The sequence below is a fragment of the Triturus cristatus genome, chromosome 1_2, assembly GCF_964204655.1.
Source record: "Triturus cristatus chromosome 1_2, aTriCri1.1, whole genome shotgun sequence".
Classification (NCBI taxonomy): Eukaryota; Metazoa; Chordata; class Amphibia; order Caudata; family Salamandridae; genus Triturus; species Triturus cristatus.
The window spans coordinates 62,718,881-62,737,048 of record NC_140580.1 but is presented as its reverse complement, the minus strand read 5'-3'; the positions used below and the strand labels follow the sequence as shown (position 1 = coordinate 62,737,048).

At 40.3% G+C, this 18,168-nt stretch overlaps 1 protein-coding gene across 4 annotated transcripts in view; it reads right to left on the bottom strand.

The window, feature by feature from the left end:
- Nucleotides 1-18,168, bottom strand: part of LOC146866791 (uncharacterized) — a 178,538-nt gene that overhangs the window by 140,610 nt on the left and 19,760 nt on the right. For 2 of the 4 annotated variants that reach the window (XM_085601341.1, XM_085601331.1), the window contains exons 2-3: nucleotides 4,087-4,207; nucleotides 3,609-3,719 (exon numbers count right to left, since the gene is read on the bottom strand). In XM_085601341.1, coding sequence (XP_085457467.1) covers nucleotides 3,609-3,719; nucleotides 4,087-4,207 — 232 coding nt within the window. Of the gene's footprint in view, nucleotides 1-3,608; nucleotides 3,720-4,086; nucleotides 4,235-18,168 lie in introns of those variants that run through there. The other 2 variants (XM_085601324.1, XM_085601350.1) reach the window with 1 other exon arrangement.

Below are 18,168 nucleotides of genomic sequence, written 5' to 3'. Positions count from 1 at the left end.
AGCATTGGGGTCACCTGATGTCGTCAGATGATCCAGGCCTGGATGGTCTGAAATATCCTAGCTTTGTCATAAGGCCCACCTCCCTAACATGGGCATACTACACTGTAACTGTTTTCTTGATGGTTTAGGTAATGTGCTGCCTTTGGGACAATGTCATTGCTTTGTATAGTATGTGATGTAATTGCACCTTGTATTCTCAACCCATGTTCAAGCTGTGCATATTTCTTTGAAAAGTATAAATAAAGTTAAAAAAAAAAAAAAAAAAAAAACATCATCATCAAGTTGATGGTAATTTGTGCATGCTTTGAAAAATGCACAAAAATGCATTTTTCAAAGTGCCAACTAGCGCGCATGTGTGTGCTTTACATGTACACACTTACCTTTTTTGGGGGGTGCTTCAGGGGGTGTTTCAGGGGGGCCTTTGGCCTCCGGGCACCCTTGGATTTGCATTCGCGATTACCAATTAGGTAATCGCAATTTGCAAATGCATTACCATTCATTCCTATGGGCCTGAAGGTCCATAGGAATGAATGGAGTCACATTAGCTAACAGCGATTCACAATTTCCAAATCGCTATTAGCTAATGTTAAGGAATCGGAGATTATGTTGTGATTCCCATAAGCATAGCTTTTTGCAATTCCAAAATAGCGAAACGGTAAAAATCGCTATTTTAGAATCGCTAAATATATGCTTGATGCATGTGCCCCATTGTTCTTTACAACCAGCATCCAGAGAGTAAATCATCTTTTATTTAATAGAATAACGTTGTCTCCTCTACCTCTCCATGCACCTCATGCCTGTGCTGTGTCACAAAGATAACTACTGTACCTTTCAAATTTAACATATACATCAGGTACTACCCACTCTCATCAGAGCACAGAGTAATATAACATTCCTATAGGTTGTGATCTACATTTTGCCCTGTGTATGTGTCTATTTTGCACATTAAGCAGTGTATTTCTCTTTCTTGTGGATATTTTCAGGAATGTCTATTTTCTCCTTATTTTTGGTACATTTAATGTTTTTCGCTAGCATCTCTTTTCAAATATGGTCAACCAAGGGTGCCTAACACTTTCCTCTTCTCTCTGGTTCCACATTGTGACAGCACTTGGTTAATATCGCCTTCTCTATTCATTAGTGAGATCTATTCTCTTTATCATTCTCCACGTTGATTTTTTCCCTCTCTCTCTCTCTCTCACGTGTGACTGATATTTTTATCTGGACTTTGTGGTTCTGTTCCCCTGGTACTTCACACTGAGCCTCACTCACTGCTTAAATTCTTTTTCTCTTCTTCACCTCAGCCATCTCAGAGTCTTTCATGGTATTACTTTCTAGGTGTGTTGTATTATTCTGTGTTATTATTCTGTATCTGACTCACTAAGGAAACTAACAAAGAAAACACAGAAGATTCAGAGTGTGACAGCTAAGCTAGCGATACATCTGGAAGGTGAGCTTGCTGTGGTAGGAGGATGGGAGGGAGAGGAAGAAGGAGAACGAGCGAGAGAGAGAGAGAGAGAGAGAGAGAGAGAGAGAGAGAGAGAGTGTGAGAGAGAGAGAGAGAGAGAGAGAGAGAGAGAGAGAGAGAGAATAAGTAAATGTGTGTTTGGTTTGCTTCACATGTGTAAGAGTGTGCATGTTTCTATGGGTGAGCATACTGCTTAAGAGCTGGCTTTTTGAGTAGTCCCACTAAAGCATAGGTTGGGCTAGACTCACAGCTGCACAATGCCAGGATACCTCCCGGGTGATTATGCCCTCTACAAATCAGCATAGCATAACATTGTAGTCCGTGAGGTGGTTTGTATTTATGCACATGTGTGCCTCTGGATGAGAGAACTATAGTCTTTGAGCTCATTTGAGTCTACTATGTGCATGTGCTCCTGCCTGTGTCTGGAAGGTGCTGTTATCTGTGGGCACAGGTGTACCTGTAGCACATACCCTCTTGCATGCTACACTTGCAACCACTGTGGCCCAATAGATCTGAAACAGGTAGGCTTGCGAGTTTCTGGTGAATGTGACAAGGTCTGTGAGCACTGATATCCATAGCGAAGGCATGCTTGCATGTTTCTAATGGAGTGTACTGTGGTTTTTGTATGTGCACCCCTATAAGCTTCTAGATGAGCAAACATCATATAGCATATCTTATTCTAGGGTGAAGCATTCTGGACCTTGACATTGTGATCAAAAGCCCTAAATAGTGCCCTTACCCTACTACAAAAATATGTAACCTGTTAGTTTTATTTAATGACATACTTTCCTTTAGTTGCCATGGGAGCTAAATAGCTGAATGTTATTTCCTTCTATAGAAAACATTGAGATTGTTCTGAGTGCCGCATCTTGTGCTCACATTTGCGCACACCTAATACCACTTCATAGAACCTTAACAATGGAGCACAGTGGTAATAAACAGGAGTGGGGAAACACTTACTTTATTTCCCTACAGTAAGCCGACCTGCCTTCATTGTAATTAGAATGATTTTAGTGCCTGATTGTCAATGAATACTTGGATAAAACATAAATGTTTTTACTACAAGTAATTTTAAGACTGAAAAACCTCCAGCTTTCTAAACCTTCACTTTTCCCAAAGTATAGCAACTGGAGAAGGCGTTTTGGGCTTCAATTGTCACAACGCTTTCTGGCATTCTAAGGGACCAAACATTCACCCACAGTTACACTCTCATGCATCGTGTCTGCTCACTCTTCTGTCAGCATCTGGAGATAACCTTGCCCCAGGAGGGAAGACTTACGGTAGTATAAACAACAATTTTGTCATGCCTGTACTAGGTCAATGCTTGATCTACTGGTTGCAAGTGATGCAAAATGCTGAAGCTAAGTGAACTCAGTTTTTAATTGCCAGTGGATCCTGGTACAGAAGTGGGTAACCCTTAAGAAACTAGGGGCCTGATTTATATCTTGGCAGATGGGAAACTCCGTTAAAAACGTGACAGATATACCGTTTGCCGTATTATAAGTGCATTATAGCCTATGGCACTTGTAACATGGCGGATGGGATATCCGTGACGTTTGTGACTGAGTATCCCATCCGCCAAGATCTAAATCAGGCCCTATGCCTAATTTACTGTTCTGTTGATAGTATAGTTCATATAGTTCTACAAAACATCTCCCATCTTTATTCTTCTTCTTGCTTCCCAAGACAATCTTTATTGTTTTTTTACCATCTGGCCATCCATTAGAAACTCAAAACACACCTCTTTTTAGATTAGAAGCCTTCGAGTTTGTCTTATTACTTGTCTTTATTGGTGATTGAGAATTTAGCACCAGGACACATATGAGAAGCATCTGCACAATATAAATCCAACAATTAATCTGGTGTGTGTGTGTGTGTGTGTGTCTCTTTCTCTTTCCCGGTCTCTGGAGGAGTGTTGCAGTCTATGAGCTCAGAGGTGTCTGTCCATCTTTTATATAGATCATCAATAGTGTCCTCAGCTAAGCATTCTTAGTCTGTGAGCACAGGTGCAAGTGAGTGTCGTGATGTATGTATCTATGCAAGAGTATCTGCATTCGAACATGTTGGTGAGTGTCTATGGCTTTTGGGGAAAGTGATCCTAAGCCATTACTACATGGTTTACACTACTGCACACCTCACTTACTTGGCAAAGTATGGCTATTAAGTCTTCCCTCTGCCCTATGGTCCTCCGTCAGGCATGGCTCTTCTCCTGCTTTAGCTCTCAATGAAACGACCATGGTGGCAATAACAGGACCTGTTAATGAGAGAAATCAGACCTCAGCCATTACTTGTTAAAAGCTCACACTGGATTTCTACTGTCATCGAGGGCGGATTCAAAGTGTAGATCTCAGCCCAAACCCCTTTTTCGTCTTTTCAATTCTTCCCAAAGCCTTTGGTCAACTGAATTGATTCTTTCAATGTTTTGTTGAAATCGCCCTACCATTCAATTGCATTTGGATAGTTGACAGCACGTCTTTTATGCCTAATATCTGACCAACATTACAAACCTTTTGTGGAAAGGAAAGATCAAACATCTAAATCCATTCCAAGACTCTTAAAAAAACAGAGCATACATTTTATAGTCTGTAAAGACTAGTTAAAGATGGAGCGTGTGATATTACCCAGTGAGGCCAGAGCGTGGTCAATTTCTTTCATCACATTCTGGTGAAGTTCCTCCTGCCATTGATGTAAAATGTTCCACTCCTCTTCCGAGAAATATGCAGATGAATCGTGGTAGGCAACCTGTGTCTCAAGCACAAAATGTGGCATCACTTATTCTACATCTCTATTCAGTTAAATAGGTTACATTATGACTATTTATTCACAAAAAAGAATCCTCCCTCACTGTACTACCCCCACTGCTCTATACCTACAATGTAAAAATCTTGAAGCTGGCATATATTGATAACCTCAGCACCCCGGGATAAGGACAGCTGCTATTAGCCTGAGACTCTACCTTGCAGGAACACCTGTAAAGTGATCTTTTCTCCACATTCTTCTAGGTGAGTACTATCAACCAGAACCCGAAATAGCTACTTTCTAACTAGATCCACATTCTACCATGTGAGTCCGACTCTCACCAAGGTTATTAGGGAAGATTCACAGAAATCAATGGCCCGAAATGAGGCATTTGCATTTATATAGCGCTTACTACCCCGGACGATGCCTTCTCCAACACTATATTTATATTAATTTACTAAAAACCATGGGATTTAGAATTTCAGAAGGGGACTATAACAAAAGAAGATAAACGCTACTTGAAATCTTAAGAGACTTATATTCAAGCTAAAGTATGACAGCTTCATTGCCACCTCAGCTGTTCCATTCAGCGCTAAGCTCCATAACTGACATTCCAACTGTCACTGGAATGTTGGTAAATACGAAGCCACTGAAAGGGGAGGGGGAGGAAGGATCAAGGGAATGGAACACGACAAGGTTAGGACAAGGATGGCATAACATGACTACAATACTTCTCCCTCTAAAAAAAACATGTCCTCATATAAATGAAAAAGAACACGGCAATATGGAAAACAGAATATGTAATCACAGGAACATAACAGATAAGAAGCATACAGTATCTAGGTTGCTGATCAAAATGTTAGTTGAAAATGAGTCTTTGCAAGAAGTATACAGTAGCCTGGACGCTTAATCAAATGTTAGTTAAAAATGTAGTCTTGGTGCAACGTATTGTATTGTATTGTAATTGCATTTATATAGCGCTTACTACCCCATACGAGTCGTCAAAGCGCTTTTTCGGCGAGTAGCACGCTACCCCGGGACCCATAGAGGATTAGTGTTGAATTAGTATAGTGAAACATGCAAGTAAATTTTAAGTGGTGGATGGCTAGTCAGTTATTTGGATTCGGAAGGATAGCAGAAGGATAGAAGAGGAAAAAAAACGTAGAGACATTACGAGGCCTAACATCCCTGTGTATACCTCTATGAGACAAATCATCATCGGAAAAATGTAAAGGGGCTTGACTTTCCAAATATGAGTGACATTGTGTTAATCTGTCCATACTCCATGTTCTCCCGTGCTCTAGTACCACTACATTTTTCTTAAACTCAACTATTTTCATTGATTTGGAAAACTTGGAGCGGCACAAGAAGTTTGGTCGAAACCACATCACCCACCTTCCAGTTGGCTTTCTTGGTTCCATGTTAACAATCATTTCTTTTCTTGTACCCTTCTTGATCCAGCTTCACCTGTTTATTCATTTCATGTCTGTCTGTCTATTTGGGTTCACCACCCCCAAACCAATTAGGAGTCATTTTTGTTACCGAGAGCCTACCCTTGAGTGTCAAAAAGGGTGACACTTGGGTGATCGAATATATAGTGTGATAAGACCAGAGCATATTTTGTAGGACATTGTCTGCTCATCGACCTGACATATACACCAGCTGTAAATACTCAGATCATTTGATTCAACGTTCCACTAAGCCATTTGCCCTAGGACAGTATAATGCAGTCTTATAATGCTGTATAGACATCTTCTTCAGGAACTTACACATTTTTTCAGAAGTGAACTGTACACCATTATCTGTTATGATGGTGCTTGGCACCCCTTATGTCATAAATGCATCAGTTAGGAAATTTATCAGAGATATATGGCATTGATATTACCCACTACCCTGGTCATAATCCAATGGGAATTGTAATCTACCAGAACCAGCATACATTTTCCAGCCCACATGGAAACTTTCAAAGGACTAATAATGTCATGACCTAACTTGTCCCATGGTTTGCTAGGTACCATTACAGGCGACAAAGGGGCATCTCTAGCATATTTGGTTTTATCACTCATTGCACCTATTAAGCAATCCTTAACTTTAGCTTCCACTATCATGTCCATCCTGGGGAACTAGTATGTGGCTCTAACCTTTGATTTGCTAAGACTACTCCCCAGGTAGCCTTCATGAGCTAACTCTGTTATCCTGTCCCTTAAATCTTTGGGGGGGGGGGGGGGGGGTGCTAGCCTTTCCCTTCTCATAACCAGGTTCTTGACTGTGTTTAATTCATGGTGTATGGCCCAGAAATCCGTAACTCATTGTCAAGGTTTGATAGGCCAACCCTGGTCCATAGTTTCCTTCACTAGTCTTAGAGAAGGATCTTTGCCCATGCATGCTTACCATTCTTTGCTTGAGATAACAGGGACCTCCACTAGCCCCACCAGATCCACAACATTATTACCATTTCCATCTTCCCCTTCGCACAGTAATCTAGAGAGACAATCTGCAACTACATTTCTTGTGCCAGACACATACTCTATTTCGAAATAGTATTCTTCCAAATCAATGAGCCACTTCGCAATAAAGGGAGTAGTAATCTCTCTACCCTTAGTTGAAAACATATACAAACAAGGGGTTTGTGGTCTATACGAAGTGTAAAAGGCAAATCCCATAAGAAACATTTTAAATGACCAATGCAGGGGTGTGGAATTTTCCAAATAATCTACTTGTCTAAGGGACAACATGCAACTGAGATCTACATGTCCTGGAAAATCCACTTGTCCCAACTACTCCCGTCCCACATCAAACATAAGGGCTCCGACTGACAGAGAAACATTAATATATTTTTGTTTTATTTAAATCAGTAAACCATTTAAATGCTGTGCAATAATAATGCTTAAGAAAACTTGACAAGCGATATTATCCCTTTTACCCAAACATATAGAAATACAACAATAAATGATTTTGCATGGCAGGATGCTGTAAGACTCATATTAGCAATACTTCAACAGTTATGATTGATGTGGCCTTTTATGTCCGCACACATGCTTTGTGCCTCCTGTTGTAAGCCAGAGATCAATAGCTCTGCTGGGGTGATAATCCTCAAAGTTGGGTCCTTCTGCCTTGAGAAGCATTAGGTCTTGGAGAACATCTTGATTTAACCGTGTTCTTAGTGGGTTCTTAATGATATTCATGGCAGAAAACACACGTTCAGCTTCTGCCGTAGATACACTGAATGTGAACATCATCTCCGCAAGCTTTAATATATTAGTCAACGAGGAAGGTTTTGTTACTAGCAGGGTGGAATATGCAGGCAATACAGGAATACCTTTGGTCTGAAAGCTTTTCATATGGGTTTTAAGTCCACAAAACTCCTCCACAATTGCCAACCTCTCGTCTGTGGTGAAAAGTACCTTAACTGTTATACAATTGCCTCAATATCAGAGAGCCCATATGTATAGAGTTCCTCTCTACTTTCTGGCCACAGTGTATAATCAAATGCCTGAAAACCTTGAACCGGCATGCAATTACAATTTTCAAACCTCTTATCAATGTACTTAACCACACTGTCGATGAGCTCACTGTCACTATGGATTGTTGCTGCTGGTGGGCAGTGTCCTGATAACTTTATTTCCCAGCCATCAGTAGAAATGTGTCCAAACTTTTTTTCCTCAGGGTGATACAGTTTTCTAAACTGCTGCATATATTCACCCAACTCACTCTTTAGGCCTACTAGGGTCAATGCACACCTCTCTACAGCAGGTGGAACATGCAATAAAAGCAGTTCATTAGACTGAAAGAATTCTGAAAGTTGAGACACTGGCTTCAGAACATCTCTCAGACTGTAAAGGTTTTTTATAAATGTAGAACTAGTAACAACTGAGAGGTACTTTTTTGCCTTAGCAGCAGAATCATCACTACCAGCTGCAACCTGTCCCAAGTGTAGAACCACTCTCTGCAGGTTTTGTTGCATGGCTGCCAAAGCCCTGGTTTTGCTGGATACCCATCTAACCTGTTTAATATCAGAGAAATGTGCAAAGTTTTCATCAATTATTCTTGAAATTTCTTTGGCATCTCTTCGCCTCTTAGGACTATACCGATAAAATTTGAAAATCCATTTCAAAGTTTGCTCAAACTGACAAATAGAGGGATGGGATTTTACAGCATCTAGAATCCCAAGCTGAAGCTTGTGGGCTACACAGTGGAACGGCAGAAGAAAAGGAATATCTTTCTTTAGGAGTGCTGCAACCCCTCCCTTAGATCCCATCATAACTGCAGTACCATCGAAATTGACAGCTATTAGTGATGGGCCTGGATGTTCTGTAGACCTCATATCTACTAAATCCAAAGATAACCTTTTGATTCCTTTAACTATACCGTCCAGAACTCCTTGAGCATGTGCATGTTCAAGTGGAACAAGATCTGCAAATAGAGTGTAGGGTTTCCCACCATTGACTACTCTGACCAGCACAGTTTCCTGTTCAGTGATGGCACTATCTGTGCTTCCGTCAGCAATAATGCAGATGAAGCGAGAATTTGAAACTATTTTTTTGATGTCCTGTCGAAGTATATCCGCCTCACATCTAATGAACTCTGAGGCTTTTTCGTTGTTTGCATAATTTTCTCCTATTTCCACACCTGCTTTCTTCATAGCCCTACATAGGATGTCCATGTCTGAGAGTGGCTTACCTTGTTTTGCAATTAGGTAAGCATTGGTAAACAAGATGGTCAGTTTCTTTCTTTCTGTCTCCTTCAGTTTTTGCAGTGCTTGCATGATGAGGGACTGCTCCGTAGGGACACTGGAATGTGAGGTACCTGCTATAGGAGTCTTAGACTGCAAGGTGGTTTCTTTCATTTCCTGGCACTGCCATAAAACACATGTCATATGTGCCTTACTAGTTTCATGAGCTCTGATTGGTTCAATGCGCAACTGGTCACATCCACTTAAGAATGCATTTCTACCTGAACCCTAATAGCTGACTGCTATAGTAGGATATTTTTGGCAAATAGTGCAGTAAATTTTTGGTCCTTCTCCCTCCGGACTTTCCTTCAGGGCTAGCCATGGCCAAAATTCCACCCAGTGTGACTGAAAAACTCGTTTTATTTTTTTTCAGCATCATACATTTGGTTTTTAGTTGTGTTGGGATTCAGTTCAGTGGTGCAAGGCCCAACCTCAGTTGTTTTTCTTTGGTTTCCTTCTCCAGGGTTTTCTTTATCACTACTTTTTTTTAATCCAAAGCTGAATAGACTTTGTTGGGACATATTTGCCTATCAACTGGACAAAGTGATCAAGTCTGAGACTATACTTAATTCAGTTTTAAACTCACTGTCCAGAAGTGTTGAGCTATTTATGGCAACATAAGAGCTTGCACTAAATCTTGAATGATGGTTTCCTCCTACACTTTTCCAAACTCTTTGAGAACCAAAGGTTGAGGCTGTCTGCTGCAATGAACTATCCTCTATGCTGCTACTACGGTTCGTAACAATTCTGTTTCATGCCAAATTGTGAAAACACTGAAGACGGGTGCTACACTGGCTGTACACTAGACCTAGAAGCCAAGAAAAGATTTACAATAAGTAAGAACAAGGATTTGAGCTTTGGAAAAGTACAAGTTTAGATAAAAGTGATTCAAATCTACCAACCACCCATGTTACCATTGAAGAAAAAAAAGAAAAACGTTAGAAATAACGTGTAATTGACAGCTCAAGAAAGATTATGGATAATAAAGGAAAGAATGAACAGAAAGGAAAAAGGAAAGGTAAAAGTAAGGAAATAAGGGACAAAAAGAAAGGACAGAAAAATTATATAAATAATGAAGGAATGTAATTAAGAAAGAAAAGAAAGGAAATACAAAAGGGAAGAAAACCAGGAAAGGCAGAAAAGAAAGAAGGAAAAATGAAGGAGGTAAAACGGAAAGAACCAAAATGGAAGGGAAGAGTGTATAAGAACCAAATTACACCCCATATATATATTCTTTTAAACTGCTGCAAATTAAACACCATAAAATGTGTTTTTCTCCCTGGGCAAAGTTTAAGAAAGAACCATTGTTGAAAGAGAGTCCACAGGAATGCCATGAAATAACAGTAGTCGACTTCAAACGGAATTTACAACAGCGTTGGAAGAAGGTAGGAACTGATACAACTGAAATATGCCATGGACTCACTTCAAATGTGTCCTACGATCAGCTGGTATTCTGAACGCAGCATGCAAAAGTGCTTCCATTCTTATGAATTGGGCTCTCGGTTTTATGGTATTTATTTTTGGGACATTTCCGTCTGTATTTATCCATATTTATTTTTTGTCAACTTTATCTGTATTTATCCATATTTATTATGAGTTTTGTGAAAAAAACAAAGCTAAAACTGGTATATTTCCGCATTTCTTTAACCAATAAATATGCAGTCACGCTTTAATGCCTTCCAGGTTTCAGTGATATGATCACATGCAGAAGATACATCAATGCACTTATGTGAAAATATGCACATTTCAGTATCAGCCTTGTGCATATCTACTGCTGTTTAAGCCTCTTTGCTAAGATTCCTTTTAACCCCCTGACCTATCAATCCACACAGTTATTGGCCTGGCAATAATGAAAAAGTGTATTTAGAATCACTCAAAAAGCACCCAATTTCCGTTTTTATTCACATTTAAAAATAAATACAGATAAGAAAATAAATGGTTTTCTGTCTGTATTTATCTGTAAAAATCAGTAAAAACTGAAAGCAGGGAGCCTTAATTATGAAGAAAATGTTAGATTTGGTGAAATAAAATATAAGATCACACAATTTAAGCATGGAAGCAATTTTTTTAATTTATCAAGCCAGGTTCTCTTTCACAAAGCCTATCTAAATAGTTCCGGACTGTCAAGAATTCTGCAACATCACAAATAGCAGATAACTACTGTAGATAAACTCAGCACTCAAACAGGATGTTGCACAATGTCACAAGTAATTGCAACCAGTACTTACTTAACTCACCGCTTAAAAAAAAAAATCAGGATCACTAAAAATGAACATCTGTCGCCAACAAGCCACACCTATCTAGAATACTGGACTATCCCAGAGCATGCAGACATATCACAAATAACGGACAGTCATCGCAAACATAAGATTCAAGTAAGACTGTAGAGATACAATGACCAAAAGAATCCTACACTAAATAATATAACGTGAATGTGCATTTGCAGAGCTATTTGAGGCAGAACTGAAGTGCATTGCAGAGCTGTTCAAGCACAGTCAAGAGTGATCTAGTTGTGTTCATCGGCAGAGCTCTGCATATCTATTTGTATAAACTAGCACATACCAAATGAACACACCACCAGAATTGAACTCCTGCCAAGTGAAATCAGCATTTTCTCTTCTTCTTTAATGGTAGTACCTTTCATATCTTCCTCACCACCTCCAGATTTCACTTGATTCCAATATTCTAGCCCGAGTTATTTTAAGACTTGACTACGCTTGCATATGACCTTGAGACTGAGAGTGTATTTCTAATAAGAGAATGACATTATTTTTTGCAGTTTAAAAGCGCAAACTCGACCTGAACGTATTGGAGCACTTTAGATGAGCGCCAGTTACATTACTACAAGGACACGTTCATTTATCTCTCACTGTAGCACTATTGGCAGCTGCACGAGAAATATCAAATGATATATGAACCTATGCAGAGCCTCCAGAGGGGACATTATTCTGGCAGACGCCGATACAATATTAAGGCGATCATTGTAGTCTTCGGAATGAAAACCAAGGTTTCTGCTAGACTCAAGGTACATCAGGTGCCTCCCTGTGACCCGCCTTAGGCATTCTCTTCTAGTTGGAGCGTGGCGCGGCTGAAGTTGCAAAATTAAGTACATCAATGTGTGGCTCACTGTGACAGTTGCTCCTTACACTTAGTTAGGCAGCGCCCTTCCGTACCAAATAAGCACACGCCTGCAGTTAACTTTATTATGCCAATGTAGATCACGATTGATGTCACTGCATGAGCTTTCCTTTCCTCGCGCCTCCACCTTCACTTTCTCAGTCTGAGGTTTTTAATCTGCTATTGTATGCGCGCCTCTATCTTCTCCCCAGTGCAGCGCTGCCACACTTTATGGCGCCGGAACATTAAGCTGATCAATTGCCCAGCAAAAAAACACAAACATCATAGATGCCTCCTTGGTGATGGAATTGGAGAGCCTTTCGTGACCTTTTGCGATGGAGGGAGCGTTCTTCAGCAGAAATTCTGACTTTTAATGTGACTTCTAATCCCGGTCACAACGAGCATTACGTAAAGCCTTCAGCATCAGAACATTGAGACGGCTACTTTCGCTTTAAAAAATAAAATGTATTTTTAACTCCCGCAGATGAGTATGAAGTCCAGGCACTAATGTGATGCAACTTGATATGTGCAGTGCCCATGCCGCCCGCAATGTCATGGGAACAGTTAAGTGTCCTTTTACAATTAGGAAAGATAAACTGCAGCGACTACGCTGAGGCGCCGCTGCAGCTTAAAAAAAAATGCGCACAACGGGCTAAATTAAGCCCGAAAAATAGGCACTGGCCAATTGAGCATTTTCTCACACAAATGGGAAAGATATCGCCCATTTGTGAGAGAAATTGCCCAATCTGTGTCAGACATCTGGTATGAAAGGGAGTTTTAATCCACTCTGCATACCAATAGAAACGTGCGCAGTCGGCAATAGCAGCGATGAGAGCCTGCACTTTCTGCAGCCACAATGACGCCGCATTAGAGACGGTCCGTCAGCAGGCAGACATGTTCTATTCCAATATTTCAGTGCAATCTGTATGCAAGCTGGGCAAAATAACACTCTAGCAGTGGTGGCGGGCGCTATGGCAGTGCTTTAATTTTACCTCAAATGTAATTGCCTCGCTCGCAACGGTCCCGAAGTACAACTGCTTGCTGAGATTGAGTGACGATTCACTCCCCAACCAATCACTGGCTAGAGCCCAGTGAAGTCATGGGCTGCTAGCCAATCGGAGGTCTCCAAAGGCTCTCGGCAAGCTTGTATGATTGGCTGTGAGCTCCAGAGTGCCCACAGCCTATTTTCTTTACGTGATTTAATGTCTACTTGTCCGTCGGACACAATAGACATTAAATCTTCTTGCCCACCAATAAAAACAATATGGTCGGGCGTCGGGAAATATGATTCCTCCACCCCTGCCAATGGCCCAAAAACATGCTACAGCTTCACGCTCGACAGTGGAATAGTTGCGCGCTGCATCCTTTATAGCTCTTGAAGCAAATGCAAAAAGTATTTCTTTACCTTCAACCATCTGAGTCAATGATGCACCTAAGCCACTAGCTTCGGTTGTCAAAAACATTTTTCCTGCGGGTGTCAAAGTTCCCTGGAGACGGTGCTTCAAAAATAGCTTTCTTGGTAGCCTCGAAGGAACGCTGGCATTTCGAACCCCATTGAAACTAAACTCCTTTTTTTAATAAGGATCTCAAAGGCGCAGTTAAATCAGCAAAAATGTTGACATATTTACACATGTAATCAACCAATCCAAGGAACGATTTAAGTTCCTCTGTTTATGGGAGGAGGTGCTTCCCTCACTGCCTTGACCAAATCCAATTTTGAGATAGTATGACCTAAATAGTCAACAGACTCCACACCAATTTGACACTTATCCTTCCTGATTGTTAGCCCAGCCCTCCTGAGGGCCCTCAAAACTTTTTTTAATGTGAAATTGTGTTGCTGTTCGGAAACTCCATAAATCAGAATGTCCCCCTGGAAGCAAAGAACGCCTTTTATCCCTTAGAAGACCTTCTGCATAACTCTTTGGAAAACTGCAGCCGTTGACGCAAGGCCTTATGGCATTCTGCAAAACCTATTGGCCCCAAAAGGTGTAATAAAGGATGTTAAACATCTAGATTCAGGATGCAACTCAATTTGATGGTATGTGGAGGAAAGGTCAATAAAACTAAAAAATTCAGCTTCCCCCATCACAATAATCATCTTATTTATACAGGGAAGGGGTAATCTGTCCACACAAATGTTAGCATTAGGTCTCTCAAATCCACACAGAGCCGTAAGCCTCTACCCTCAACTTCTGGGTGGCTACAATCGGAGCAAGCCATAACAAGCGCTTTATGGGTTCTATAATGCCTTGGGACACCAATCTATTTAATTCCTCTTTAAGTGGGTCTTGCATTAAATGCGGTATAGGTCTAACTTTTTGTACCACCGGAACTAATTCTTTAAGAAGCCTAACTCCTCAGAAAAAACTTTGGAGAATTCCTTACACACATCAACACAACGACTTCCCTCTCCTACCATGAAGACAGGTTCAGAGTTGATGGAAAAAAGTTTGATTTCCGTATCTTTTTGGTGAGCCCAGCCTAAGAAGATAGATATTTTCTTTGTTAAGTACATTTTTCCTACTGTACTGCGACCCTTGAATGAAATCTGCATAGTCAACATCCCCTCTAAGAGTACTGGGTCATTATTGTATCCCAATGTCAGCCTGTTGAATTACATAGCTCTTTCCCTGAAACATCTCTTTAAACTAATATAATCAAATAATCAATTAAAAAAACAAAATAAAAAAAAGAATGTATAAGGTGATCGTGAATCCGCATAGACCTTCACTTTAACTCCATCCAATGCAATATCACAAGTGAGGTGGCTGTATTCCTTTTCCATTTCATCGCCTGCAACCTGGCTCACAACGTGGAATATGTACTTGCCCCTCCATCCCCCACTTCACAAGTTGTATGTACATTTTTCTTATCTATATTGAGATTCTTGCACAATCTGGCAAAATCTTGTTGCATTTCCTACACACCACAGTACGTGCTGGACAGTACAGATAGTTAGCTAAATGGTTGTAGTTACTACAGCGATAACACTTCATTCTCTCCCTTCTTTCCTATCCTGTTTTCTTGTTAAGTTGATCCATGCTTTTATTTTCTTCTCCAATCTCACTTGTTGGTGCGTCTGGGCTAGAAGGGTTCTTTACCACATGTATTGTGTCTGAAATGTTACTCTGCTTCATTTCTCTAATGCATTCTGCTGTGTGTTCAACACTCTTTGCGAGTTCCAGCGCGACCTTAAAATCGGGATTGCCAGTTAGAAGCTTGTCTTGAATTTTTGGGTTATTTGTACAACTAATTGGTCTCTGGTGAGGGAATCACTCAAGGAACCAAGTTCGCATAAATTAGCCATTCCTCTTAACACTGCTATGTAACTTGTGACCTTCTAATTTTTCCCTTGCACTCTGCACAAAAATGAATATCTTTCTAATACTACGTTTACTCTTTGATCAAAATGTTTTTCCAACTTGCGAAGGGTTGACGTATAAACATCTTCTTGATGCCCCCCCCGAATCACACTCCGAATCAGTTATATTTTCATGCACTTTTCTTCCCTGAATACCTATATTATGTAATAAAATGTGTTGCTTCCTGAGAGAAAAAGAAATTGCCCCTATCGCTATAAGATAAGAAACAATCAATTTTTCCCATTCCTTCCAGGGTATGGATGGTTCCCAAATCTCATCAAGAAATGGTGGAGGAAGGAGAGAGGGAATGGAACATGACATGATTAGGAGAAGGATGACATAACATGACTACAACAGACTATAAATGTATTTCAGTTCTTTAGGGTGTGCCAGAATACGCTGGAGCAATATTTTTGGAAAGCACAACATCATGATGCATTTACAGGAATATAAAATATAAGGAAAACAGACTAACTTTTAACCGAAAAATATAATGGAAAAAAGGAAAGTAGAGAAAATTAGTTTAAACCATTCCAGTGAAAGTCACTGGGAGTAACTATTACATGGGCTCCTATAGTAATCAATGCAAATCTATGCAGAGTACAAATGGAGAAAGTATGCAGACTTTTTAGTAGGCACTATCCAAAAAGTCATCATATCCAAGAGCATGTTGGATCAGGTATGGACTGTGGGTTAGGCCTGGTGAATAAACATATATCTTTAGCACAGTGCATAGTTTGTATACAAATAAAGTTTTGCTCAGAAGCCCACAGCCGGCGCTATCAAACGTCTCAGTGCCAAATACAGAGGGTTTGTAGTCTTGATTACACCTCCTTCCTCTCTAATCTACAACCAGACACTCCCTGGCTTTTTATCTCATTCTTGCATGTTTATTTTCACTTCTACTTCCTCCCTTTCACGGTTTTTCCTTCTTTCTCCTTTTTGTGTTTTGCTCTCTTTTACTCTACATCAAAGTCTGATGATGAAAAAGCACTGCTTCAGCCTCTTTTGGGGGGTTTGGGCCCCCAAGTTTCATTTATAAAAGCAGATTCCAAAGTGTTTAACAGATTTGTTAGGCTATTGAGGTAAAAAAGAAAAATCTAATGTAAAGGCATTTCAGGCAGTAGAAGATGCTTCTCTGTGACTTATATCCAATTGATGGTTCTTCCTCAGTTCTATTTTTGTGGCTTTTACAAAGCTTCTCTTTCTTGTTAATTGGGGGATGGGTCAGCTTGCTCAGGCCTAACAAGTGTAAGATTGTGAAGGAGAGATATGAACATTTTCAATAACTGGTATTAGCTGATAAAGTCATGTATAGGTCTGACAGATGCAGTTAATCAATCAATCACTCATTCAAGTCTTTATTTTGCAAAGTTCCCAGAGCATATAAAGTACATAATTAAAAACATCTATGATAAAATACCACGTGGGTAAAGATAAAAATTCATTAATGGTAATCAACAACATATACACATACCACATGGATATAAATATATAAAGTGTGTTGAAGCTTCAAATGTGGGCACCCCACCTATTTAAAGTGCGTTGTGCTTTTGATCTAAATCATCACAATAATATGAAGTGCATTGTGCCCTCAAAAGATGGTTTCAATAATTCCCTTTTTGCATTGCTAATCCAATCTCTCCGACCTGTCTCGTAGTTTGATATTGTCATCAAATATACAGAGATATCATGTAGCAAATGCCATTAAAATATATTTAAAACTAAATATATAAACATAAGCTAAAAAGGGCAACCCCACATACGCATAAAATACATTATGCCATCAGTCTTAAAGTCCGACATCACCCTTTTCTCCTCCCCTATCCGTCTCTGTCAGGCCTTCCTATTTGTCCACGAGGACCATAAGAACGATGCCGTGCTATAGCAGGTAAAAGGATTAGATGGTTGTATAATGCAATAGAGTGCAGGACGACATTGTTTAAAATTGAATTTTCTCAGAAGGGAGAGAATATAACTCTTTCTCTATGAGGTGTAAAAACCACAAAAGAATAATATATGCAAATCAGACTTGCAGACCTTTTATCACGGGAACATGCTGCAAGATCATTTAGTGAAAAAAAAGTAGTCTTTGGGAAACCCATCATTAACGGAATAAAATGCATACGAAATCTAGCTAGTATAAAACGGTGTTACGGGTTTATCACGAATATCAAATGCGACTCGTCCACCTGGGTGAAAAGGGGGCATGTGAAATATAACTTTACTGAGTTTTCAGTGCGACTAGCTTCAGCTCAAACACTTGCCGATTTGTCCAAAAGGTTTGCTTAATTCTATCTTTGGACATAGTTCTTTCTGCAGCTGGAAGGGTTAACAAATAAGTCCCCCCACCCCCAGACTTCCCAGTGCTGTTTTTAGGTCTCGCCTGACCCAGCGCATGCGCTGGTCTGGCGAGACTTATTGGGAGGGCTCCAAAAAGTGCTACCAGGCCAGCCTAGAGCTACAGTGCATGTGTGCGGAAGCGCGCGCCACTTTTACCGCGATTACTTTCACTTTCGCCGCCGCACGGCCGCTTTGACGTTTGATCACGATCGCGATCACTTTCACGGCCGCATGGCATAGCCAATAGGTCTCGCTTTTGGGACCTTATAAGTGTTTAGTTATGCAACTGTTGCATGGCTAAACACTTATAAGGTCCCAAAGGCGAGACCTATTGGCTATGCCAATGCTTGTTACATATTGCAGCCAGGCCACCCTGTGTACATTGTATAGGGCCAAACAGTCCTTGATGA